Consider the following 25,960-nt stretch of genomic DNA (forward strand, 5'->3'; position numbering starts at 1 on the left):
ATCAATGAATCATTTATGCCTCCGTTCAGCCAGCCTTCCAGCCTCTGTCTGCTGACTCACCTATGCGAAATCTTCCTCCCAGCCTCCTCTCTGTCAGGCAAGCCCATTTTTGCTTCTGCAGGCCTTAGGCGCTCTCACTTATGAGGACTTTAGGCAGTTTTATATGAAAATGTTAAAGGTCATTGATAGGTTGCATTAAATATCTGTCTATCTGCTGTAAATTTCTTCAAAAGCCTTTTGTAATCTTGTTCTTGAAATTATTTGTCTGCACATAACTAATTTAATTTATAACAAACAGCTGCAATTTCTCCATAATCTTTATGCATACTTGGAAAGTCTTGGGAAGTATGAAGATCCAAACTAAAACCTGTTTTTAAAAAAACAATGGATTTATTAGTGAACATAAAAAGAATAACATTGATGTGTTCTAACATAGTCATTTCATTGTTGCTTTTTTTCCCTTCCATTTTATTTTAGTGCTTCATAGTCTCTATTTAAGAACTCGTGTTTTAACTTTCATATTTACAAACCTTTTAAGCCCTAAGCATTTAACTATAGCTGAGTAATAGGTAAGAGACAGGGTCTAAGCTTCCATTTAATTTTGTGTGTGCACTTGTGGGGTGAAAGGTACTGAGACTACTGCTTTCTTGTAGCTAGAGCTTCATTTATTTACATTTTGCACAATAACCACTTAATTATTTTCAGCGGCTGTCTCTTGTCCCTACAGCCAATATAGGACACGAGACCTTTATTTGATGAGGTTCAATGCCAGGTATTAATGATAGCCGAGGATGATAAGAGCTATACATAAAGGGATTTTCTATTTCATTTTCATTTCATCATCCTGTTAATCGTCGATTGCCTCGAGCAGGCCCCAGTAACGTCTCTTTCATCCTAGCCCTGAGATTATATTCACGGCTCTTTAGGAGAATGAGACCCATCATTGTTACTGGTATTTGGCATATTTGGTACGCCACGGGGAGTTTGCCAGACTCTGCCCTGTGGGCAGGCTACATTCGATAGCCTGCAAGTTTGTCCAAAGTAGGAATGAGATAATAAGATGTCATAAAGAAAAGTTCTGATAAGATGTCTTGTAGCTAGAGCTTCATTTATTTACATTTTGCACAATAACCACTTAATTATTTTCAGCGGCTGTCTCTTGTCCCTACAGCCAATATAGGACACGAGACCTTTATTTGATGAGGCTCAATGCCAGGTATTAATGATAGCCGAGGATGATAAGAGCTATACATAAAGGGATTTTCTATAATGTAGGCAAAATGAGTTGTTGGATAGCATAGCTAAAGGATTCACTGATCAACCTGAAATTTCAAACTTGGATGATTGAAGAGTGGTATCATAACCACAGGTAAATCAAAAGGCAGTTTGGATAAAATAACTTTAATCTTGACAGGTACAGTAAGCCTAAGTCTTAAGTAACGCTTAAGATGAAGAAGCAGTTTGCTACAGAATTAAACCTAGGGAAATCGTTAACAGAATGTACTTTCATCCGCTCTGCTGGTAGTAGTTGGAGGGGATATATGGCTTAACCAGCATTGACGCTCAGGGTCAGCTAATTCAAGGCAACCCAGACACTGCTTGAGAATCCCTCACCTCTGCTCTGCTTGCTGAACTAAGCCATGAGTCAAATACATCTGCTTGTTACACATTTTTTCTACTCCTGCTTTCCATCTGCTGAACATTGCCAGAAAAAGTTACAGACAGCCCCATGCTGATTTGGAAATACTGTAGAAATTTATGCAGCCTGCCTCCAGCCGGGTTCTCTCCTTTGCTCTGAAATCCTTTATTAATTTTTCTGGACTGCAATCACGCTCCAGCAGTGCCTGCTCTCTCCTTCCCTGCCCCCTTCATGTTCCCAAACTGCCTACTCTCAATTTCAACGTTATCAGATTAAATCAGGCAGAACAGTTAGCACAGTGGTGACACATAGGAGACTCTCAACCAACAGTTAATATGGAATGAACAGCTGAATGTGTTGGTTTTAAAAACTTGGACTTTGGAGTCAGAGAAATGTAAATTTCAATCCTGAGTCTGTCACTAACCAGATAATTGGCAAGCTGCCAAATCTTTATGAGCCTCATTTTTGTCATCTTTAAAGTGTTGATAATACCACGACTGTATAGGGCTTCAAGTGAGCATTAAATGAAAGTATGTATGGAAAGTTATGAGGAAAGTGCTGGTCACATAACAAGTATTAAAGGTTAGACACCAACAGCTGTTGCTGTTGCAACATACACTTTTGAACTTGTTTTCTTTTTTTCAAATTTTCTTTTCTTTTTAGCATTGGGGTGACACATGGTGGTGCTCAGAGCTTCTGGCTTTGCTTTGGAGGGGCACAGGAGACAATATGGGGTCCTGGGAATTGATTGAACCCAGATCAACCGCATGCAAGGCAAGCTCCCTCTCTGCTGTGCTATCTCTCCAGAACTTTTTGCTTTTAAGAAAATTAGAATCACCCTTGGAAGAGATTACTGTTTTAAAGTCTTCTCATCTCAATATATTTCCATTTCTACATATTCCATTATTCTTCACTTAACATATAGAAGATACTGGCCCCTATTTTAGATGTCCAGGGATACTGAAGATCAAAGAAAGAAGTATCTTGCCTCTTCTGAAATCAACTTCTCCATATCCACTTTATATCCATGTCCTTCTCAATGACTGAGGACTGTTTCTTGCAAGCTTTCTGCTTCCTTCCCACACATTAAACGTCTCCCTCTTCAAACCTCCTTGCTCTTTAAGGTAGCAGGAGGTTTTGTCAAGAATTTCTCTTTAACCCTTCTAACTAATTAAAATTCTATTTTGCTTCTTTTGATTTTAAAACATCTTTAATACATGATTTCTCAATTCCATTCTCACAATACAGCCTCCTTAATTCCCTTGTCACTACCCTCAACACTAACTGAAGCTACCTAATTAGCTGTCTCCAGTGAACTCCTTGACACATCCAAAGTCAATCTTCATTTTCCTTGTTCTATTTTTATCAATTATCACTGTTAACCCTCACATACATATTAGTTATCCATTTTCCACTTTCATTTATTTAAAAAATTTCATATGTAGGAAAGCACATGGAATGATATACTAGTAGTATACGTACCCACCACCTAGTTCTATCAAATCTTGCAACATCAATTTTTCAGATTATGGTTGAAGAAATTGCAGTGTTGCTGATGGGCATTGAATTTAGCTCCATTTTTTGAAATTAAAAATAATGCTGCAGTGAACAATGTTTCACGTGTCTTCTTGTAAACAAAATTTAGTGTTTCCCCAAAGTATATAGCCAGAACTGGAATTTCTAGATTGTATGGTAACACATATTTAACTTTATTAGATAACATCAATTGGTGTTGGAACCAGAGCAACCATAAAGCCCCTCCAGAAGTGATTCCTGAGCGCAGAGCCACAAGTAAGCACTGAGCAATCATGCGTCACCCCAGTGCACCACCCCCGCCCAAAATATATATATATATATATATGTATATATATTGTATAACAAAATTTATGCTTGAGAAATTTTATCACATTATATTGTAAATTTTTATGTTTTAATTTTTATCATAATACTGCTGACTTACAAAGCTATATGTAGGGATACAATTTCACATCTCTTCAAAATATATGCTACTACTCCACACCTTCTGTTTCCCTCAACAATAATTTTTTTGAAGTATGCTTTCGTGTCTCTATTGGCAATTTGGGTTTCCTTGATTATGAATTGCTTACTCATATATTTTGTCAAAATTTATACTAGGTTTCTGTTATTTCTCACAGATTTATAGAGGTCTTTATACTTTTGGGATTTTATTTTATTCACACAATCGATGTTTTTCTAGCATCTACTGTGTTCCAGGAATGGTGTTGTGCACTGGAGATGCAACTACAAACAAAGCAGATAAAAAGTCCTGCCATCAAGGAACTTACTGACCTGGAGCGATAGCACAGCAAGTAGGTCAGCCTTGCATGCATCTGACCCGTATTCTATCTCTGGCAAACAGTATGGTCCCTGAACCCTGCCAGGAATGATCCGTGAGTGCAGAACCAGGAATAAACCCTGAGCACAGCCAGGTGTGCCTTCCCTCACCTCAGAAATAAAAGATCAGTAAATAGAATAATAGATAATGAGAACTGGAGGAAAATAAATTGGGAAGAGGGATAGAAAGCGTGTATGTATGGGAGAGGGAAGAAAAAGTTGTTGAACAGCAATTTTAAATAAAGTTGTTTCAGAAGACTTCCCTGAGAAAGTGACATTTACGCAAAGACCTGAAGGCATTGAGAGTGATGAACAAATACAAAGATCCTGAAGTTCAAGAGTGTACCTGGAAAATCCAAGCAATCACAAAAAGCAACATGACAAGAACAATGAATTGGAAAGAGTAGTGGGAGAGAAAGTCTGAAAAGTCATGACAGTTAAAAAGCACAGAATCTTGTCAGTTACCCTCTGTCAGTTATGTGCATTGAAGATATCTTCTAGTCTGTGGTTTGTGTTTTACCTTTTTCTGTTGTCTTGAAGTATATGCATGTTTGTAAGTTATTGTGTAGTAATCAGTTATTCTCTGTGCTGACTAGTAGTAGTTATTCTCATTCCCCATTTCAATGTCATCAAGATACAATCCAATTTTCTTTGGAAAGCTATGGAGTCTTTTCACATTTAGATCTTTAATACACCTGGACGTTACTTCCCCCCTCTATGGTGTGAGATAGGGATATATTTGTATGTTTTCCCATAGAAATTCCCAATAGGCCTCACATTGTTTTTTTTCTTTTGCCTTTTTAATTTTTTTTATTTTTTTGTTTTATTTTCCTCTTTTTTTTTATTAGTGAGACATCATGAGGTACAGTTGTAGACTTACAAATTTTTGTGCTTGAGTTTCAATTATACAATGATCAAATACCCATCCCTCCACCAGTGCCCATTTCCCACCACCACGGATCCCAGTATTCCTCCCACCCTCCCATTCCCCCCATTCCCCCATCCCCCCCATCCCACCATGCCTCTGTGGCAGGGCATTTCCTTTTGTTCTCTCTCTCTTATTGGGTGTTGAGCCTCACACTGTTTAGTGAGTAATTCAGTTTCTCTACTTATCTGCAACATTGCATATGCTAAATATAAATTTTTCTGTGTCTGAATGGTTTTTTTTTATTTTCTATCACCACACCATAGAGTCCTGATTATTATAGGTTTAAAGTTAGTTGCAATATCTAGTCCATTGAAGTTTTTAAGTAAATAAATGACACAAGTGAAACTTTTCTCTGGGAAGAATTTTTTTTATGACTATCAACAGAGTTAAATGTTTAACAGAGATATCACAAGGACTGACAATAAATTCTGCCATTCACAAGTGATGGAGTAAAAATGGAAACATAACAATCTAGGAGCAATTCCAAAGGAAATATTCACAAGGCTTGTTGACTGGACACAGAGGAATTAGGAAAGACGGGGAAAGCACATAGTGTTGAAGAATCGATTCTAAGTGGCTGGGTGGAATGACTATGAGTTCTTTTTTTCAGTCAGTGCTGTGCTGGTACACATGTTTTTGCAGGAGGAAGCCCAAGACCCAATGTCCAGCACTCCAAGTTCACTTGAGCACCTCCAGAAGTGACCATTCAGCACCAACTCAGGAGTAGTGTCCCCCACACCCTCAGCTCAGTTGTATGTGGATATATGCATGTACATATATATATTTAGGTATACACACATATATATGTGTATATATGTATATATATACACATACATACATATATATCCTTATCCTTGTCTGCAGGGATTTAGGTGTGGGAGGAAAGAGAGGATAACCAGCAGGGTAGCATGGTATGATGGTGTGGTGCCTTGGAACTTTAATCCAGATTTTTTGGTGAGTAGTTGTGGGTCTTATTAGCTCAACATATCTGAGTTACACCCTGACTGTTTTGTTTCTGTGGCAATCTTCAAAGACCCCAGAAGATTCTGCTGTCTCAGAGAGACTTTATAATTGTTCAGCTGAAAATGCTTATTAAGATATATAGGAAGGCTTTGTTGCAACAAAATCTGTCCAAGTATAATAGGTGCCATGTTATAATTATTATTTATATTATGTTTTCGGAAAAATGACAAGAGCCTTTATTTTAAAAAAATATTTAAATAACCGTGATTTACAAAGTTATTGATAGTTAAGTTTTAGGCATATTTCAACACCAATCCCCCACCAGTGTCAACTGTCCTCCACCCCTGTTGCCATACTCCAACTTGCCAAAGCCCACCTCCACCTGGACAGGCACATGACAAAGTTAACTGGTTGCAATTTAGATCTCATGTTTTCAGTACTGAGTTTGTGCTGTGGATATATAATTATAGCACTCCCACGCATCATCACTATAACTGAAGTCCCGACCCTTGTTTCCCATTACTTCCTTTTCTCACCTTCTGCTTCCCGCCCCCACCCCGCCCCCTGTCCCTCCACCCCACCCCGCGCGCCACCCCCCGCCAGGAATTCCTCGCTGGACGTGGTAGTCCACACCCCAGTCTGTCGGGTCTCGAGCTGCAGTTCCTCAGATTGGCCACAGGGGGCGAAATCTGCGGCGGCCTGGAAAACCGGCGGGGGCGCCAGGCGCCGCTCTCTCTCGGGCCAGGCTCTCGGCTCCCAACGCCCGTCGCCCTGCTCCCGGTTTCTGGCTTCGGGCGCCCTGCACGGAACGCTGTTCCGTAGGCGACGCGCGGCCGAACCCGGTGGCCGTTAGGACGCGGGAGGCAGTGTCGTCGGATCCGCCCGCAGTGTGTGCCGCCCGGATGGAGCCGCAGCTCCCGGTCGGAACCCAGCCCCTTGCTGTATCCGCCTGAGAAAAGGGGGAGGGGAGGCGGCGCCGAGCCGGGGGTGGAGGATCGTGGGGGGGGGGGGGGTAGCGGGGGACTGCGGGACGCGGCGGCGAGGGTGGGGGTGGGGGGGCGAGCGGGGCGGCTGTGAAGGCCCCAGGGGCCCAGGTGATCGGGAAAGACGGGTCGGCGCAGGAGGTGCTATCGGGCACCCGGGCGGGCGGGAGTCTCCCTCCGGTTCCCACTGCCCTCCCCCCCCCCACCCCTCCCGAGCCGCGAGTTCCCAGGAGACCCTTGACCAGAGCTCACATACTATCCGGGGCATGGAGCTGAGGGGGCCAGTCCGGGAGCCCTGCGCCCTGATTCTCGCCCAGAGAAACGGGCAATATGAGTAAGTAACCACCTGATTGCCGCCGAGGTCGAGGAGCTTTCCATTTTACGTCCTGGCCCCAAGAACCACTCTCGCTCCCTCCAGGCCCCCAGGTCCAGCCCCAGGTGTGCAGCGCCGCCGGTGCTCTCTGCCCCGGGCTCTCTGTCCCCCAACTTCCCAGCCGCTAGATCGCGCCTGGCAGACCGTGCGGGTCGGGGGTGGGGTGGCGGGGGGGGAGTGGGGGGGGGACTCAGTGGGCGGGGAGCAGGAAGCCTGGGTTCTTGGTTCCTTCTCCTCCAACTGGCATGGATTGTGTAACCACGAGCGAGTCAATAAAGCGTTTGGGGCCTTACTGTCCTCAGCAGCTCAGTAAAAACCCCAACTGCCTTACCCGTGTAGCTTGTGGAGTGGTGGCTCCGAGAAGCACGGAACGTGCAAGTGGTTTGCAAAAGTAAAAGTCCAATAGCAACGCTTCATTGTTAACCACACAAGAGGCGCCTTTTTTTCCCTCACTCCATTTCAACTGGTTCCTCCAGTCTCCCCACCTCCTGATTCCACTTGCTGGAAGGCATATTCGTTAGTTAAGCTCTGGTTTACTTATAGGCCACTTAACTGCCTCACTTGCTGATGGGGCTGTATGAGAAAAGTAATGAAGTGTGTGCCAATATGACACCTTTATCAGCACTTTACCATCTTTAAAGTAGCCTTGGTAATCATGGCATAGCTGAAGCCCATCGTGACCCCCTCCTCCTTAGGCACCAGTTTTTTCACATCAGAGTTGCAAAGTAGTTGATCATTTAAATCCTGTAATCTCCCAAATTGGATTCTGCCTGCACATTTTCCTCAGGCCCTGACTGCAGTTAGGGAGTCCAGACATAATCCAATTGATGCAATTTCCCACTGACTTTGCCTGCTAGGCCTAGCCTCGGGATTTTCTTTTCTTTCTTTTTTTTCTGAGGGGGCTGGACATTGGGCCACATCTTGCAATACTCAGGGCTTACTCCTTGCACTGTGATCAGGGATCACTGGTGGTGATGGGTTGGGGGTGTTGGACATCATATTTGGTGCTAGGGATCAGCCCCTGGTCAGAAGAGGTAAGAGCCTTCCCCAGGGGCCAAGGTGAATGGGAGTACTATCTCCTGCCCCTAGCCTTGTCACTTTCTGGGACCACTCTAAATGGCTGTTGCTATAACAGCTCTCCTCTATGTCCTGCTTGGTCAGTTCTGTTGATATGGGAGGGTTGTGTTATTTCCCCCAAATTTCTTCAAACCCTGAAGTTCCACAGAAAATCCATGTCACTTGGAAAGTGTAACACCACTGCCACTTTCCAAGGGGTAGGTTGGGTTGGAAGGATGTGACCGTTGGGCAAATGAGAATATTTATGCCTTAGTTTCCTCCTCTGTAAAGATGATGATCAGGAGTAAATAAAATGGTGACATTGGTAGCCCTCGTAGGTCTGGCTTAAGCAGACCTTAAGAAAAAATGCCTCCAGGCTGGACCGTTAATACGGCAGGTAGGGCACTTGCGTTGCATAAGGCAGACCTGGTTCAAACCCCGCATCACATATGGTCCCCTGAGCACGCCAGGAGTAAACCCTGAGTATTGCCAGGTGTGGACCAAATATAAAAAAAATCCGTTTCCTTGTATCTAGAGGTTCTTGTACTAGAAGAACTTTTAAACTTGCACTGGTAGCTTTCCTAACTATTTGTGACCTCTGCATGGAGAAATTAAACTATTTATGTTCCAGTTCTGTGCAAGTTATGGTGGTATAGCAACAACTGTATGGGTTGATATGTCCCAGGTACTGTTCTAAACATTTGTCATGAATTAATTCATTTAATCTTCCGGTGAGAATTTTTGTGGAATGTAATATTAACATGATCCCCCTTTAGCAGATAAAAAAAAAATAAGGTACAGAGGTGGTCACTTGCTTGTTTATGTTTTGGTTCTTGTCTGTTTATTTGTTTTGGTGTCACACCTGCCAGTGTTCAGTTCTGGCTCTTCACTCAGGAATTACTTCTGGCGGTGCGGTGCTCAGGGTGTTCAGGGGATCAAACCCCGTTAGGCTGTGTGCAAGGCAAACGCCCTACCCTCTGCACTGTCTCTCTGGCCGCAGAGGTGGTCACTTTTTAAAATCTTATTTTGTTTTTATTAAAGGCTTGTGATTTATAAAGTCAGTTATGTCGAGTTCATCCCAATTCAATCAGTTAATCAGTGGCTGAATAAATAGCAGTACTCCTACATTTAAAAAAAGTAAAAAAAATAAAGTTAGTTATAGTTGAGTTTTAGGCATATAGTGATCCAGCACCAATATGAGGTTGTGACTTTTTCATAGTTAGGAGGTAGCATAATAGATAGTTGATAGTTGAGTTCAGATAGCATCTCTCAGGGTTACATTGTCTAAGAAGTTTCTTTTGGCCATTTATTGACAGCACCTAGTACTGAAGTATTGCCTGTAATCTTCAAGTTCTTGTCTCAAGTGTATTCTCTGACTAGGGTAACCTGAATGTTTTGACCCAGCCTTTCAGTAAATCAATAATTTCTTTTATTTATTTTTTTGGTTTGGAGGCACACCCTGTGGTGCTTAGGGCTTACTGCTGGCTTTTTGTCAAGGGATCACTCCTGGTGGGGCACAGGGGACCATATGGGGTACCAAGGATCAAACCCAGGTAGATCATGTGCAAGGCAAGTGACCTACCTGCTGTACTATTGCTCTGACCCCAGCCTATTTAATATATTGTTCTGTTGCTCCTATTATCAGCTGTAGGAGAAATGTACTTGAAAGACTAAAGATATAGTTAAAAATATTTTTTGAATTTTTTAGAATACTTAAGATTCATTATTTTTAAGAAAAAATGGATTATGATGTCTCCTGTTTCATCATGGACCTTTTGTAAACAAATCAGAGTATCTCCTGCTTTCATTTGGATTATACTGATTCAGCATTCAGTTGGCAGTTGTCCATTGTGGTGTGTTGTACAATCAAATTATAATTTCTGTTGTTTATCCATATGCCTGTTCTTTTTTATCTTTCTGTTTTTGAAATGATATTAAGTTTAATTGTTTTAACCCTACTTTCTTGCTACCGTGCATTTGGATATTAGTACATAGAATATCTTCCATTAATATTTGTGTAACGGTTTAAATTCCTATTTTATCTTTGTATTGTAAAGGGTTTTTTTGAGGGGTGCACACATGGTATTCAGGGCTTACTTCTGGTTCCGTGCTCAAGGAACACTCCTGACAGTGCTCAGGGAACCCTAGGAGGTGGCTGGAATTGAACAAGGGTCAGCCATGTGCAAGTGCCTCTACCCTATACTCTCCTCTGTCCCCTTGTGATAGTTTTTAACATTACTTTGAGGTTATATTGATTTATGGTCATTTTGCTCAAAGTAACCTCTACATTTTTTATTTTTATTTTTGAGCCACATCCAACTTACTCCTGGATGTGAAGTCAGGGAACCATATGGGGTGTTGGGTATTGAACAAGGGCCAGCTGTGTGCAAGACAAGCACCCTACCCGCTGTACTGTCTTTCCAGCCCTGTAACCTCTTTGACCCTTTGTCAGCCTGCTATCTGGTGTTTGGTTTCCATCTAGGTTTAGGAGACTCTGCTCAACTTAAGAGCTTTGCAGTTTGAAAGGAGTCTGCCCCATATTCTGCTAATCACCTTAAAATGTATAGTTTGCAGATGAGGCAAGCAAGATAAGAGCAGAAAGACAACACAGTTTTTTTTCTTTTGGTGGGCTGTTTTGGGTCCATGGCCAGCTTTGCTGAAGTACCACTCCAGACTCAATGCCCAGGGGACCATATGGTGCCAGGGACCAAACTTGGGCTGCTTCCTGCATGCAAAGCATGTGCTCAGCCCATTGAGCTCTCTTGGTGCTGCAACATAAATTCTTTTATTTCCTTTGGAGCCCGGCAAGCTACCGAGAGTATTCGATATGCCAGACACAGTAACAACAAAGTCTCCAATGGAGACGTTACTGGGCCCGCTCGAGCAAATCGACAATCAACGGGAGGGCCTTTACTTTACTTTTACTTTACTAGTTAAGCAATTCCTTTCCCCAGGTTATCTCTTTTAAAGTTGTCACATTTGAAAAAAATTTTTTAAAGAATAAAACAGAGCATTCGAGACAACAAAATAGAAGTCAACCCTTTTGAAACAGTGACTTTGGGGGAAAGCAGTATTTGGGGCCACACCCAAACCCAGTGCTCAGGGTTTACTCCTGGCTCTACGAGTTCAGGAGACTGTATGGGGTTCCGGGGATTAATCCAGAAAGCGTCGTAGCTGCTGTACTATTGCTCTGGCTCCAGCATTGACATTTTAATATTAAGTTGATTGGTTCTATATTTATAAATCCATCACTACTAATAGCTTAAATAAGCTACTTCATTAACTTAATCAGTACTTAACCATCTATTAGGCAGAGACAAAACTGAATCTGATAGTGTCCTTGCTTATGAGTGTATAAGTGCCCTTCTAGAGAGAGAGGCAAGCAAAGATGATGAGTCTATGAGGGTATGATATTTGAGCTTGTCCTCAGCAGAAAAAAAATACTGTCTGTTCCTGGTAAAAAAGAACCACCTAAGGAGTGCTTATTTAGGCACAAGCTAGAAAACATTCAGAATGCCTGTTTGCCAATAAGTTTATAAGGATTTTCCCCCTTGATTGTATTTATACTCTGTGCATAGGTAGTCAATGAAAATTATTATTATTATTATTATTATTATTATTTTGCTTTTTGGGTCATACTCGGCATTGCACAGGGGTTACTCCTAGCTTATGCACTCAGGAATTGCTCCTGGCGATGCTCGGTGGACCGTATGGGATGCTGGGAATCAAACCTAGGTCGGCGGCATGCAAGGCAAACGTCCTACCCGCTGTGCTATCACTCCAGACCCAGTCAATGAAAATTCTTATTTCAGAATCATGTCAGCATTTTTTTTCTTTTTGAGTCATACCTGGTGATGCTCAGGGGTTACTCTTTTTTTTTAAATAATTTATTTATTTATTGAATCACTGTGGGAAAAGTTACAAAGCTTTCAGGTTTAGGTCTCAGTCATGCAAATATCAGACACATTTCCCTTTACCAATACTTATTTTTTACCACGAACCCCAATAAAACCCCACCTCCCACCCCTCCCAATGCCTGTGAGGCAGATGAGTTCTAGTTAACACTCTATCTACTTTGACTAGATTCATTGTTTCGATAAAAGATGCACCATTATTATTTAGTTTACCCCCCCCCCCGAAATCAGACATGCTGAAAAAGCGTTGTGAAATGATTTGCTTTCTACAGCTGGGTTCAAGAATTAAATGTTGTAGATTTCTGCTATTTTACTTATTAACCCTGGAAGTATTTCTACTAAAAGTCAGATAATTAAGAGATTGGTTTCTGTGCTCTGGAGTCGTGGTCGTGCCGGAGAGCCGCTCGTGGGGGGCAACTGGTGACCTCGGTAGGGCATGAAGGATGGGCCGGAACACCCCCCTTCCCATGAGGTTTTCGTCGCCCCCAGACCCCCGGCTCATACCTGCTGTCCACAAGGCTCCCATGCGGCCGCCATCTTTCTTTCTAGAGAGGAGAGGGCGAATGGAGCAACATCCTTTCCCCTCCAGGCAGGCATGATGGTGTGGATTAACACATAGTCCTTTCGTTTTTCTGCTCCAAGCTGCTGGTTTTCTGCATTAAGTCTCAGGGGTTACTCTTGGCTCTGAACTGAGGAATTACTCCTGGCGGTGCTTGGGGGAACCATATGGGATGCTGGGGATCAAACCCAGGTTAGCCACATGTAAGGCAAACGCCCTACCACTGTACTATCACCCCAGCCCCTCAAGTCAGCATTTAGAAGTCTCATATTGCATGCTGGAGATGCCAGATTTGTCGTGTTTACCTAGAAAATAGTAATATGAAGTTGGAAACCAGAGTGAAAACTCAAGGAATGAAAAGGCAACCTGTTCATGGAGCTACCTGGGCACCTCTTCTTATTCCTCCATGGACCTGTACAAATTTGTTTAAAGAGATAGAACTTGTGTGTGTGTGTGGGTGTGTGTGTGTGAGAGAGAGAGAGACAGAGACAGAGACAGAGACAGAGACATGGAAATATAATTGGAAATCTAGCTCAAGAATTTTTTCAGTTCTGGGCTGGAGTGGTGGTTTAGGAGATAAGGTGCTTGCCTTACATGTAACCAACCATGGATCACTCCTGAGCACAGAACTTTGAAGAAGCCCTGAGCACTACTGAGTGTGACCACAAAATTTAAAAAAACATTAATTGTTTTCCAATTTTAATATAACAAATTTGTGTCATCACTCTGTGTCAGGTATTGTGCATACTACTAGAGTTGTTACCTTTTATCAATGGAAAACAAAATGCGGTTTACTGGCTAAAGGGGTTTACCTAGGACCCACACTGCTCTAATACATCTGTTTGTTGCTGTGGAAAAAGAAATGTCCCTGCACTTAGGGACTTCATACAGTTGTGAAGTATACACTGGTAGGTGTACTCTAAAGGTGTATGCGTTGCGATTCCTGCTTTTAAGATTGTAGGCTCTTTTTCTGTATAAAACAGAAAAAGAGTATTTTTGTGTTCGTCACTGCTAAGATCCCTTTAGACCTTGAGCAATAATTAGCTGTCTGTGATCCAGAGACCAAGATATGGCAAATCTAATAAATGCTAAATTTTTCTAACAGTAATGCATTTATTTGTTCGTTAAATGTTTTCATTTTTTAGAAGCTATTCGTTGATATATTGTTCTGTTTCCTAGGTTAATAATCCAGTTGTACCAGAAGGAACAGCATGTTCAAGATATCATTCCTATAAATAGCCACTTTAGATGTGTTCAAGGTACTAGCTTTAATTGCTGACCTGGTTTATGTTTTTATTTGGTCATTGTTGTATTGTTATATCATATATGTTGAAGTTTAGCATGGCGTATAAAACTTAAGTGTTTAGTCTTTGCACTAAAAGGTGCATTGTTAGTCTACCACAGAGAAAATGGTAATTTACCTAAGAGTTCTTCTGTAGGGCTATTTTGAAATATATGTGAAAATGAAATTTTTTCTCATCTGCTTTCTTGACCTGGGTTAGAGTCGTATATAGTTTGTTGCATGTATAGTTTTTCATGCTGCCAGACCTGTATGTGGATTTAAATGCCGTTTGGGGGCTTAATTGGCACACTGCTCATTGTAAAGTTTGGAAAGGTCATTGGATTCACATACATTCGGTGCTTTATCCTCACACCATTTGAAATTAAACCATTTGACCATATACCTTTCCAGATCATAATAATACCTTACACTGTTTTCAAACACTGACAGTGGTAAATCATGAGAAAATTGACTCCAAGAGGAAATATTTGACTTCCTGCCCTCAAATCTGAGGACTGAGAACAGAAAATCTGTTGTTTCATCTGCTACAATGAGTCAAAAATTGAGTGTATTGTGTAGGAGGTGTTGGTTCTGTCATCTCCCAGTGCTCCAGAAAGGAAATAGATTACTAGAGAACACATGCATTATGGTGACTCCAGAGGCTTCTAGAGACAGAGGTCTTCTTGCATCAGCTGGACCTTCCCTGGAGAAACTTGAATCTTGTCTTGCATGGATTCTTTCTCAAATGGCATTGAACTTTTTTATCATTAGAGTTTGAAAAGAATGGAAATGTATAAAGAAAACAAGTGCATCCTCATCCCTCCTTAATAAACTACTGTTTTTCTTTTTTTCTACATATGGCTTTTTTAGGGTTGGTGGGGCTTACACTTGTATACATAACATTTTTCCCATTCTGCATGACTTTTCCATGCTATTGAGAACCGCATACTGTTCCATCTAATCTATAGCTCCCCTCCCTGAAGCTCCCTTTGTTTGACATTTGGTTCTTTTTCACTAGTGTAGTAATGTGACGAACATCTCTATATATCAGTCTTCCTATACATCTATCTCAGGAAGATTTTTGTGCATATGTACCAGTACTAAGTGGGTATGCCTTTATAAGATAACATCTATTAAGAATGAAAAATAAAATAATGAAAAATACCCACAATAAATAGTATCCATAGTGTATAAAAGAAGTCGTGTGTGAGGGATACGCAAGCCTGTCTGTGTGATGAAGGCGTATCAAACAAGGCACATGTGTGATGTAGTGAGCTGCTATGGTTACTTTACTTTTCATAGTATAGTACCCTTTGTTATTTACCCAGCCCTTTAAGGAGAGGAGCCAAAGAACAAGACTTTAGTATTCTATTAAGGTCTATTTCTTCTTATACTACAATTAAAATCTTTTACCCTGTTCCTGTCAGTATTTTTTATTGAAAATAGAGGGCCAGAGAAATAGAGAGTACAGAAGGTAAAGCAGTTGCCTACTATGCCAACAAATCCAGTCTGATCCCAGTACCACATAAGGTCCCCCAAGCACCTCCAGGGGACAATCCTGAGCATAGAGCCAGGAATAGGCTCTGAGAACCAACAGGTATGGCCCAGAACCCCTACCCCCTAAAGAAATAGATGGTTAAGTTGCAGCCTAAGAAAGCATGTATGCTTGCACACAGTAGTTCCCCATGACAAAAGAAAAAAAACAGTTTCCTCCTTGCATTTTCACATCCTTCCTGTTTCCCAACCTGTAACTATTTTGAAAAGTCTGTGCAGACTCAAGATTTAGTTGTTTTTTTATTTTTCCGTTTTTTGGGTTTTCTTGTTTTGTTTTGTTTTGGTCTTTTGGGCCACACGCAGCTGTGCTCAGGGATGCTCCTGCCAGGGATGCTCACTAGCCATTTGAGCTATCTCACTGGCCCTTCAAGTTTTGAAGAATTAAAGTTTATTGTATAACAAGGGTGAACATACAACACCTGTGCCTGATGCCCTAGTATCTGTGCTTCCTCAGCTGCTAAGGGTTGAGACTATTTCTGAGCATTAGACAACTTAGTTCCTTACCTGTGATTTCTGTTGTACCTGCATAATGGAACCAAGCTTGTGAAGACACTTGAACTAACTGATACTACATCATCTGGCCAAAGTGGATCCAGGCTCAGACTGAGAAGTCAGAACCCACAGTTCAGCTAGCCAGAAGGGGGTGCCAAGGTTTGTCAACCAAATGCAAGGAAGTCAGAGAAGACAAGATATGACATGTGTTGGGTCTCAACATTAGAGGGAAGGAAGCAAATTCAGGAGAACCACTGAGAGAAAAGAGAACTCTGGATTTGAAGGCAGCTTTGCCCAGTTTTATATTTACCGTTTAAGTGTGGTTGGCCATAGACCTACAGGTCTTAATTATAGCCTGAAGGCAAAGAATGTCAGATAAACTCTGATCTTTATATGGGACTGGCAAAAGAGGTAATTAGTACACTGAGAAGCTTTTGAACCTAGATTTTCGGCTTTTGAGTTATCTCCTTGACTCTAAGAAATATCTAAATGATATAGTTTAGTTTTTATTAAATACATAAGTTATAATTGAAGGGAATCGAACTCACCTTCACTTGAATTAATGTTTTATTCCCTACTATTAATTTGCATTCCTTGATTAACTTCAAAGCATTCCATTTGATTACTTCGTCGGTTCATTTTTCCTTTAGAGGAGTTGCTCATAATTTTTAGAACCTGGAGCTATTAAAATCCCCTTTTTAAACTGCTTAACCAAAAAGGCAAAGAACTTTTAAAAGTGTGTTCCGTGAAAAAAAAAAGTGTGTTCCATGATATAGAGGTAGTGATTAAGAGAAGTTGTTTAGTTTGTCATCTACTTCTTTTGGTTTTTAATGAATGGTTTTCTCTTCCCTGATTCTTCTCTTTCTTCTTTTCCCTCAGAAGCAGAAGAAACTCTTTTGATTGATATAGCTTCAGACAGTGAGTATCTTTCTGAATGACGTTGATTTTTCATTTGACAAATATTAACTTGAAACCCCACTATATTGAAGATACCTTTTTCATATCTTTTATCTTACCATCTTAGCCTGTGTTCCCTATTTTCTCAAGGCACCATGCAAATCAACATTGCCTTCACAAAACATTTAGGATAAGCAGAAAAGAAAAGTGGCTGGCAAGAATCTTTGTGAAATTGAAAATAGGATTTGCTTTACTTTCTTGCTTTTTTTCCCTTGTTTTTGAGCCATACTCAGAGGTGCTCTGGATTTACTCTAGACTCTGTGTTCCGTGGTCACTCCTGACCTTTTGCAAGCAAAACATGAGCTACAGCTAATGAGCTCTTCTTTCCAGCCCTGATCTGCTTGTCTACTGCTGCATTCTTTGAGCTAGCAACTATGATTGCTGTCAGCTAAATCACTGTTGTGGAACTGATGGTTGTAGGAAGGGCCAGCAAATGTTTAAAGCACATAATGTGTATGAGAGTTTTTAGGAAACTACTATTATGTTTATTTTTAAACAAATTTTATTGATTTGTCACTGGCTTATACTACTATAACATTTTCAGGAGTACAGCTTCATTCCTCTTCATGTGTATGAGACCCACCACCTGCCTTGCCAAAATTTCAGTGCCATCACATGATCAACGTGTGAGCCCCTCTACTTATTCTTCCCACCCCCTTTGCCTTTTCTCTGGTAGCCCCTCTGTTTTACAGAATCTAAAAGTTGTTTTGGTTGCACTTTGCCAGTTTATTTGCTTCACTTGCCTTCCACTTTCGAGAATGAACCATCTGATAGTTGTCTTTCATTTCTTGACTTACTACGTTTTAAGCTCGTTTTAAATTTCTGCGTATCAAAATCGTAATGTTTTCCTTTATTTGTTACTGTATTTTCGGAAGCTGCAGTGTCCCTCTGATGCTTGTACCAGTCGTACCTTTTTTCCCCTTCAAATAATTTTGGTCGTTTATTTTAAGCCCCATTCCCTCAAGGCACTCCTAAATCAGAAAGAACATGATCTTCTCACTGTTTCTGTTCTTTCCTTGTAATCTGTTTGAAGCAAGTCATCATTGACTGTCTGTGCAAGCTGTTCTTTGTTTATCATCTAATTGTACTGTATTATGAGGAAGAGAAAATGGGCACTTGACTGCTACTGTGACTGCTCTGTGGTTGCTATGGAGACGAGAGTTGTGACCACATGAATTTTGAAGCAAATGGTTTTGCCTTATCTTTGGGTTGAGTCCTTGAATGAGTGGTGGTTGGCTCTTATCTTTAGGATAGGATTTATACATGATTTTGTTTAGCTGCAGTCCCTGTTGTTGGCATCATTAATTCTTACTGAATAGGTAGGCATTTTCTGGTTTGATTTTTTTTTTTTATTCTACTTTACTTTGGTCGTGGATTTCGGAAACTTTAAAGGTTGGTCCTGAAAGCCTAAGTAAACCCAGATGCTGGTTTCTACTACCAAGTAACCTTGAGAGAAGTAAGTTGTTATCTTTGCTTTCAATGTGCTTAGAGGGGAGAAGGCAACAGCAACATTTTTTTTAAAAAAAAGCAAAGTTTGGGCAAGGGTAGTTAATCATTGACTGATATTACTGTGGAAATAAGATACCAAAACATCCTTGATGTGGAAATTCTTGATGTGAAAATTGAGCTGTGCCTTTTCTCTTATAAACACCTGATTTAAGGCACTAGTTATTGGTCGCACCTATGTAAAAATTAGCCAGATGTTGTTCTGTTCAGAGTTCAAGTTACTGAACTGTAGGGGATAAATAGTTAAGGAACCACTTGGATAAAATCCTGTGTTATTTCTGCCCACGTAGTAATATTTGCATGGAAACCGGATTTTATCTTGATCCTTGGACTTCATGCATAACACTTTAGTACACACAGTGCACTGCAGGAGGAGGACCCCAAGTTTGTCAGGCAGACCTGATTTTAGTGTAACTAGAAATTTTCTCATTGTCTGGATGTTGGTATAGACATTTTAAATTAATTTTATTCTCCCAGAGGTGTTATTCTTTCATATATACAATTAGAAAAATGCTGCAGAGCTTAAAAATGGCAAATGAAAATTTTTGTTCCTGAAATCTAGGCCGAACCAATGATCTGTGTCCTTCCAGTCTTATATTCTGACACACTTGGAATCCTCTAATGTTGGATTCCAACATCCCCCTCTCCACCCCCGCGTCATTCCTCCTCTCTGTGACTGTTGCGATGACCAGGGTTGCACACACTTGTGTCTGGTGCTCCCACATATGGTGATGGCTCTTGCCAAGTGTTGCACATTAGATAGTGCTGCTCACACACTAGTCTACAGTGCCTGGCACTTGCCATTTTGTTTTCTGGCAATGCTTGTATACTACCTGCTGGGAGTTGTGCTCTTTAGTTGTGGTGCTTGTGTGTGTGCTCATAGCATGGCAGGGGTGGGGTGTCACACTCCCTAATGGTGATGTTCACACACATGCTGGTTCTAGTGCTTGCCGGATATCACACTCATTAGCTGTACTCACGCGTATGCTCAGTAGGGCATTGAGCCACTGCCCAGGGTGCTAGAACTTCTGTTTAGTTGTGCTTCTTACTGGTGTTGCATGCATTTATTGGTGGTGCTTGTGATACCAAGAATCACAACAGCCAAGCATACTGGCACAGACAGCAGTTGCCAGGCTCACGCTTGCACACTTGTGACACTAGGGGTTGAATTCATGGCTTCACATTTGTGAGGCAGGCACATGACCCACTGAGCTGTCACCTCAATCCCCTCCTTTCATGTCTTTTTTATTCTGCGTTCTCATTTTGACATGTTATAACCTTCTCCAGCTATCTAAAATGATTTTTCAAGCCTGACTTTTTGTAGCTCATATTCCTCTATATGCCAAGTTTTATTAAATTAACTTTTTAATAAAGTTAAGACTCTTCATTGGATCTGGTAAGGCTTTTTGTATTAAGATCCTCTTTTTATTTCTCAGTAACATTCTGTAGTTTCTTTGAGATATTTTGTTTTTGTTTTTTGCATTTTGGGTCGCATCAGCAATGCACAGGGGTTACTCCTGACTCTGCACTCAGGAACTACTCCTGGTGATGCTTGGGGGACCATATGGGATGCTAGGAATTGAACCCGGGTTGGTCGTGTGCAAGGCAAATACGCTACCTGCTGTGCTATGGCTCCAGCTCCACTTCAAAACATTTGTAGGTTCAGTATTTCATGTGGATTTCATCTGCTGCTATTATCAGTGAAACATTTTCACTCTGACTTTTTAATTGCTTATGGTACAATTATGTACATATGCACAGTGGGTAAGGCATTAGCCTTGCATGTGGCTGACCCGGTCAGCCCAGGTTCGATTCCTCCACCCCTCTTGGAGAGCCCAGCAAGCTACCGAGAGTGTCTTGCCTGCACGGTAAAGCCTGGCAAGCTACCCGTGACGTATTCCATATGCCAAACACAGTAACAAGTCTCACAATGGAGGCGTTACTGGGCCCACTCGAGCAAATCGATGAACAATGGGAGGACAGTGCTACAGTACGTGGTACAATTACTGAGTTCTAGATTTTTGTCTTCTATTCAGCCACTTCACATAAAGTCATTTGTAATTTTTTTTGCTGTTTATTTCATTGTGTTGTTTGTTCTAGCAGAACAGGTCTAGTCATCTACAAATAATTGTCTTTTTTAGTAGCTATCACTATTCTGTTTTATCTCCAGTTACATGAATAAGAATTTTTGAGACTTGTTAGACAATGTATGCTTGTTTAGCTTCTGATTTCAGTGAAACTGCATCAATTGCTGTGTCACTGTTGACTATATTACTGCCTGTTGATTTGGCAGGTTGCTTTTTAACCCCGGTTAAGAAAATGCACTTATTTCAAATTTGCATAGTTTGGGATATTTTTGCTTTTGAGCCACACCCAGAACTCTGGCTCTGCCTCCGGGATTACTTCTGGCAGGCTCAGGTGACTGTATGCAGTGCCAAGGATCTAACCCAGGTCAGCTGTGTGCAAGGCAAGCACCCTACCAACTGTACTATTGCTTTGGCCCCAGTTTGTGTGTTTTTTAAATTGTAATTTGTATTCTGAGTTTTGTCAGATGTCTTTTCAGTATTTTAGAGATGGTTATATTATTCTTATTTGAACTATTGATGGATAGTTATTTCTTGATATTAATTTCTTGTTAGTCACTGTCATTGTCCTCCCATTGTTCATCGATTTTCTCGAGTGGGCCCAGTAATGTCTCCATCTGACAATTGTTACTGTGTTTGGCATATAGAATACGTCACAGGTAGCTTGCCAGGCTTTGCTGTGCGGGCAAGATACTCTCAGTAGCTTGCTGGGCTCTCCCAGAGGGGCAGAGGAATCGAGCTCAGGTCGGCCATGTTGGCCGCTTGCAAGGCAAATGCCTTACCCTCTGTGCTATCGCTCCAGCCCTTCTTGATAGTAAAACCTCTAATTTATTGAGACCAGATCATAGTACAGCAGAGTGATAGTACAGCCGATCCAGGTTTGATCTCCAGCATCCCTTATGGTCCTTTGAGCACACACTGCCAGGAATTATTCCTTAGTGCAGAGCCAGAAGTAACCCCTGAGCATCACTGGGTGTGACCCCAAAAAAACATAAAAAATTAAAAATAAAACCTCTCTAATTTATTCATTATTCATTAAATATTTGGTGATTTGGGGTGGAGGGAGTTGGAATCCCCATTAGTGCTCAGGTACTAGTCCCAAATCCATACTCATGGGTCACTCCTGAAAGTACTTGGGGGCCATGCAGTGATGGATGCTGAACATGGGCCTCTTGTATGTAAAGCATGCTCTCAGCCTGTTGATCTATCTCTTTGGCCCCTCCACAGGTATTTCTTGAGTGCCTTCTGTTTGCCAGACTTGACTTCTTGTTTGTTTTTGGGCCACACTCATCAATGCTCAGGGGTTATTCCTGGTGGTGTTCAGGGGACCATATGGATACCAGAGAGCGAACCTAGGTCAGCCACATGCAAGGCAAGTGCCTTACCTGCTATGCTATCACTCTGTCCCAGTGGTAATTTTTTTTGAAATGCCTCCCAATCTGGTGACAATAATATAGATAAGGTTGCTAACTTTGCTTGTTTCTCTGTACTGTTTGGCACTAGTGCTGCATAGATCAGCATTCTTCATCCACTGGTCCACAAGTGTAGAAAAGTTGGAAATCATTGTTCCACTGCCTTGGTTATCACTGCTGGTCCATGGACCAGTATGCAGAGCAGGTGCTGATCCACAAGTATAGAAGGATTGAAGAACACTTACATAGGTGACTGTGATCTACTAATATATTCTATAAAAGTATGAACTTCTTTTTATGTGCTAGATACTCTTTTGTGCTCTAGGGATATAGCAGAGAACATTATAGTGCTTCATCAAACTTTGTGCCAGAAACAGACGTTAGACTACTAAGCCATGGGAACCAGAGAAATAGTACAGCGGATAAGATGCTTGTCTTGAATATAGCTGAGCCAGGTTTGATCCCAGGCACCCCATATGGTTCCCTGAGCCCTGCCAGGAGTGATGCCTAGCATCGAGTTAAAATAGTAAGCTTCTAGCACTACAAGGTGGGACTCCCAAACAAACAAAAACCAGTAAAAAAATCAGATAAACTAATAAGGCATGGATACATACAAAATTGCTGTTTTGGTTAATGCCATCATGGAGAAGTGCAGAGTTTAAAAGAAGGCTAACTACATTACAGGGCAGGGTGGTAAAGGAAAGCCCCTTTGAAGAATGAATGTCAGGGCTAAGTAAGAGGTTAAAATAAGAGAGAGAAGTGTCCGAGGTAAAGGAAACTACATGTTGAAGAACACAAGCTAGGAAATTTTTTGACAAAGGGCCAGGGTGTCTGGAACAAGGCCTGGATAAAAAAATAGGAAAAAGTAAGGCAAAATCTAGTAGAATCATCTAGGCTTAGGGCTTCTTAAACTTCCACTTGTGACTTCTTTCTACCTGAAAATTTTTGTACACAACCCTGGATTAAAAAAAAAATGTAAAATCGGATATGTAGACTAGGTGCATAAGTCACATTTACTGATAATAAATCCACAAAGAAACTTACTTTATAATAATTCCTACATTTTGTTACCCACAGTTAAATAAGTTAGGGCATATGTAAAGAATATGGATTTTTAAGGGCTGGAGCGATAGCACAGCGGGTAGGGCGTTCGCCTTACAAGCGGCCAACATGGCCGACCCGAGTTCGATTCCTCTGCCCCTCTCGGAGAGCCCGGCAAGCTACCGAGAGTATTCGATATGCCAGACACAGTAACAACAAAGATGGGAAGAATAGGAAAGATTTTCAGACTGGAAAGATGGTACTGGAACTTTCAGACTGGAAAGAAGGTAAGGCACTTGCCTTGCATGTGACCAACCCTGGTTCGATCCTTGATACCACATATGGTCCCCTGAGCACTTCTAGAAGTGTTCTATCAGTGCAAAAACAGCAGTGAACCCTGTGCTCCACCAGGTGTGACCTAAAAAACAAAACATAAAAGGAATATGAAAGAATTGATGCAGATGACATTATTCGCATGAAAACAGAAAACCTATTAGAAATCTGTCTCAGTATTTTATGTTAGAGAGTATAGTATAGTGGCCGTAAAAAATGGAGAAAAACTGACAGTTTTGATCAATTTTTTGGAGGTTAAATTTACAGAGATTGGTTTGGGTATGTGGGAATGAGGAGAAGATAAATGTCAAGGATAGATCCCAGGTTTCTGGCATGATTGTGTATAATTTACCACTTGTAGAAATAAGAACACTGCAGGAGGAATGAGTTTTCTTTATGGGAGTTGGAAGATGGCATGAATTCAGTTTTAGCTATGCTTAGTTGGAGATTTCTTTGAGATATTTGAGTCAGTTGGTACATTGACCATTGAATTTATGCAGCTGAAGCTAAGAAGGAAAGTTGGCATTGGTAGCACATCGAAGGTCTTTGGAATCATGAGAGATGATATGACTGTATTGTCCCATACAGTAGCCACGAGTTACATGTTCTTGTTTAATTAGAAATTCAGTTCCTCGGTTGCACTAGTCAATATTTCAAGTACATATTAGCTCTCTATAATCTTTGGTTACTGTACTAACAGTGCAGATACAGATAAATATAAGAAGTCCTGTTAGGGGCTGGAGCAATAGCACAGCGGGTGGGGAGTTTGCCTTGCATGCAGCCGACCCGGGTTCAATTCCCAGCATCCCGTATGGTACCCTGAGCACCACCAGGAGTAATTTCTGAGTGAAGAGCCAGGAGTAACCCCTGTGCACCTCCAGGTGTGACCCCCCCCCAAAAAAAAGAAGTCCTATTAGACAGTTAAGATGTAGAATAAGAAAAAGTCTTAGGATTGCACTCTAAGGAGCTCTACTTTTTTGTTTGTTTGCTTGTTTTGAGGGGTCACACACTGGTAAGCTCAAAGCTTGCTCCAGGATAGCATCACTCCCCACAAAGGTTCTCTTAGGGATCACTTCTGGTAGAGTTTGGAGGAGCCTATAGGATACCAGGGATTGAACCTAGGTTGACCACATGCAAAACAAGTGCTCCACTCACTGTACTATCTCTCTGGCCCCAGGAACTCTATTTTTTTTAAAGCTTAGGTAAAAACAGAGATACTTCAAAGGGCACTAAAGATTAGTTGTCAAAGAGTGAGGCAAACTAGATGAGCTGCGTCTTTGAAAGCGATTACTTCAAGAAGCAGGGAACTGTTGATTTATGCTGAGAAGTCTAATCAAATGACTGTATTTAGCAATGTGGAGGTTATTGGCAACCTTAACAAAGCAATTTCCGAGGGACTGTACAAACTGAAGACATACTGGAGTAGATAAACAACAGAGGAGGTAGATAAGTAGTGACTTTTTTCCAGAAGCTTTCCTGCGGGTAGGACATGTAGAGATGGACTGGAGTTGGGAAGAATACAGGGTTCAGGTGTTGTTTTTTTATGGGAAGGGTTGTAAAATGTAGTTTTATTTAGTGCTGATGTGAAGAAGCCTGTAAAGGGCAAAGGTTAAATATATGGAGGAGGTGTCTAGGGAATAAGTGTAAATGTAAGAGTCCCAGGAAAGGTTGTAATTCCCTCTAATGACAGAGAAGGGGACCTTTCATAGGAATTTTTTTTCTTGTATCAGATGGGGAAAGAGATGAATACAGAAATAGATAAGTTTCCTTGTAATGGTTTCTATTTTCCTCTGAAGTATGAGTTAAAGAAATCTACTTAGAAGGAAAGGACTTGGGGAGATGGGAACCCAAAGATTGAGAATAAATGAGGTATAAAATAGTTGCTTGAGATAGTCTTCAAATAGGAGAATATCTGACCAGGGAAACTTAGATTGCTTCCTGTCATGGAAGGTCCAGTTGACATTGGCAATCAAGAACTGATAATTATAAGGCTCTCTCTGTGTGTGTATGTGGTCATTTCTTCTGTTTATTCAGGTGTAAGTACACAGAAGTAAGTTAAGTTGGATTTCTGAGTGTTGGAATTTGGCCAGATAGGTACCATGAACAAACAGATGAGGCAGTTCTGAGCTCCTCCAAGAGTTATAATGATGAGATCTGATAAAAAGGAAAGTGAAAGCAGGAAGAAGTTAATGGTTTCTAAGAAAGTGGAAGAATCAATGGGCTAGAGGTTCCCATATGAGAAAGTAAACTGGAAGGAATAGCAAGTGAGAATGGGATATTTGAATTAGAGATTTTGGAGCTGGTAATATTTCTATGATGACAGCTACGGGGAATAATTGATGAAATCCCTAGTAGAGACAGAGAGAGTAGGTGACTGAGCTAAAGTTGAAAGTTGGGATTTCGGTGTAAATTTTACAGGGATAAAAAATTAAGGTTCAATTGTTGAGTGGATAGAAAGTCTTTAGGAATTAATTTATTGAATCCTGGTGTCAGAAGTTTCTAGGACATTCAATGAGCAAGCATCAAAAG

The 25,960-nt window shown here is 41.2% G+C and overlaps 1 protein-coding gene across 1 annotated transcript in view; it reads left to right on the forward strand.

The window, feature by feature from the left end:
- The first annotated feature begins 1,448 nt into the window (after positions 1-1,448).
- OCRL (OCRL inositol polyphosphate-5-phosphatase) overlaps positions 1,449-25,960 on the forward strand; it is an 83,542-nt gene continuing 59,030 nt past the window's right edge. The window contains exons 1-4 of the mRNA XM_056107754.1: positions 1,449-1,521; positions 7,007-7,202; positions 13,950-14,029; positions 16,978-17,016. Of these exons, the coding sequence (XP_055963729.1) occupies positions 1,449-1,521; positions 7,007-7,202; positions 13,950-14,029; positions 16,978-17,016 (388 nt within the window). The remainder of the gene's footprint in view (positions 1,522-7,006; positions 7,203-13,949; positions 14,030-16,977; positions 17,017-25,960) is intronic.

The sequence above is a fragment of the Sorex fumeus genome, unplaced genomic scaffold, assembly GCF_029834395.1.
Source record: "Sorex fumeus unplaced genomic scaffold, SorFum_2.1 ptg000171l, whole genome shotgun sequence".
In the NCBI taxonomy this organism is placed as follows: domain Eukaryota; kingdom Metazoa; phylum Chordata; class Mammalia; order Eulipotyphla; family Soricidae; genus Sorex; species Sorex fumeus.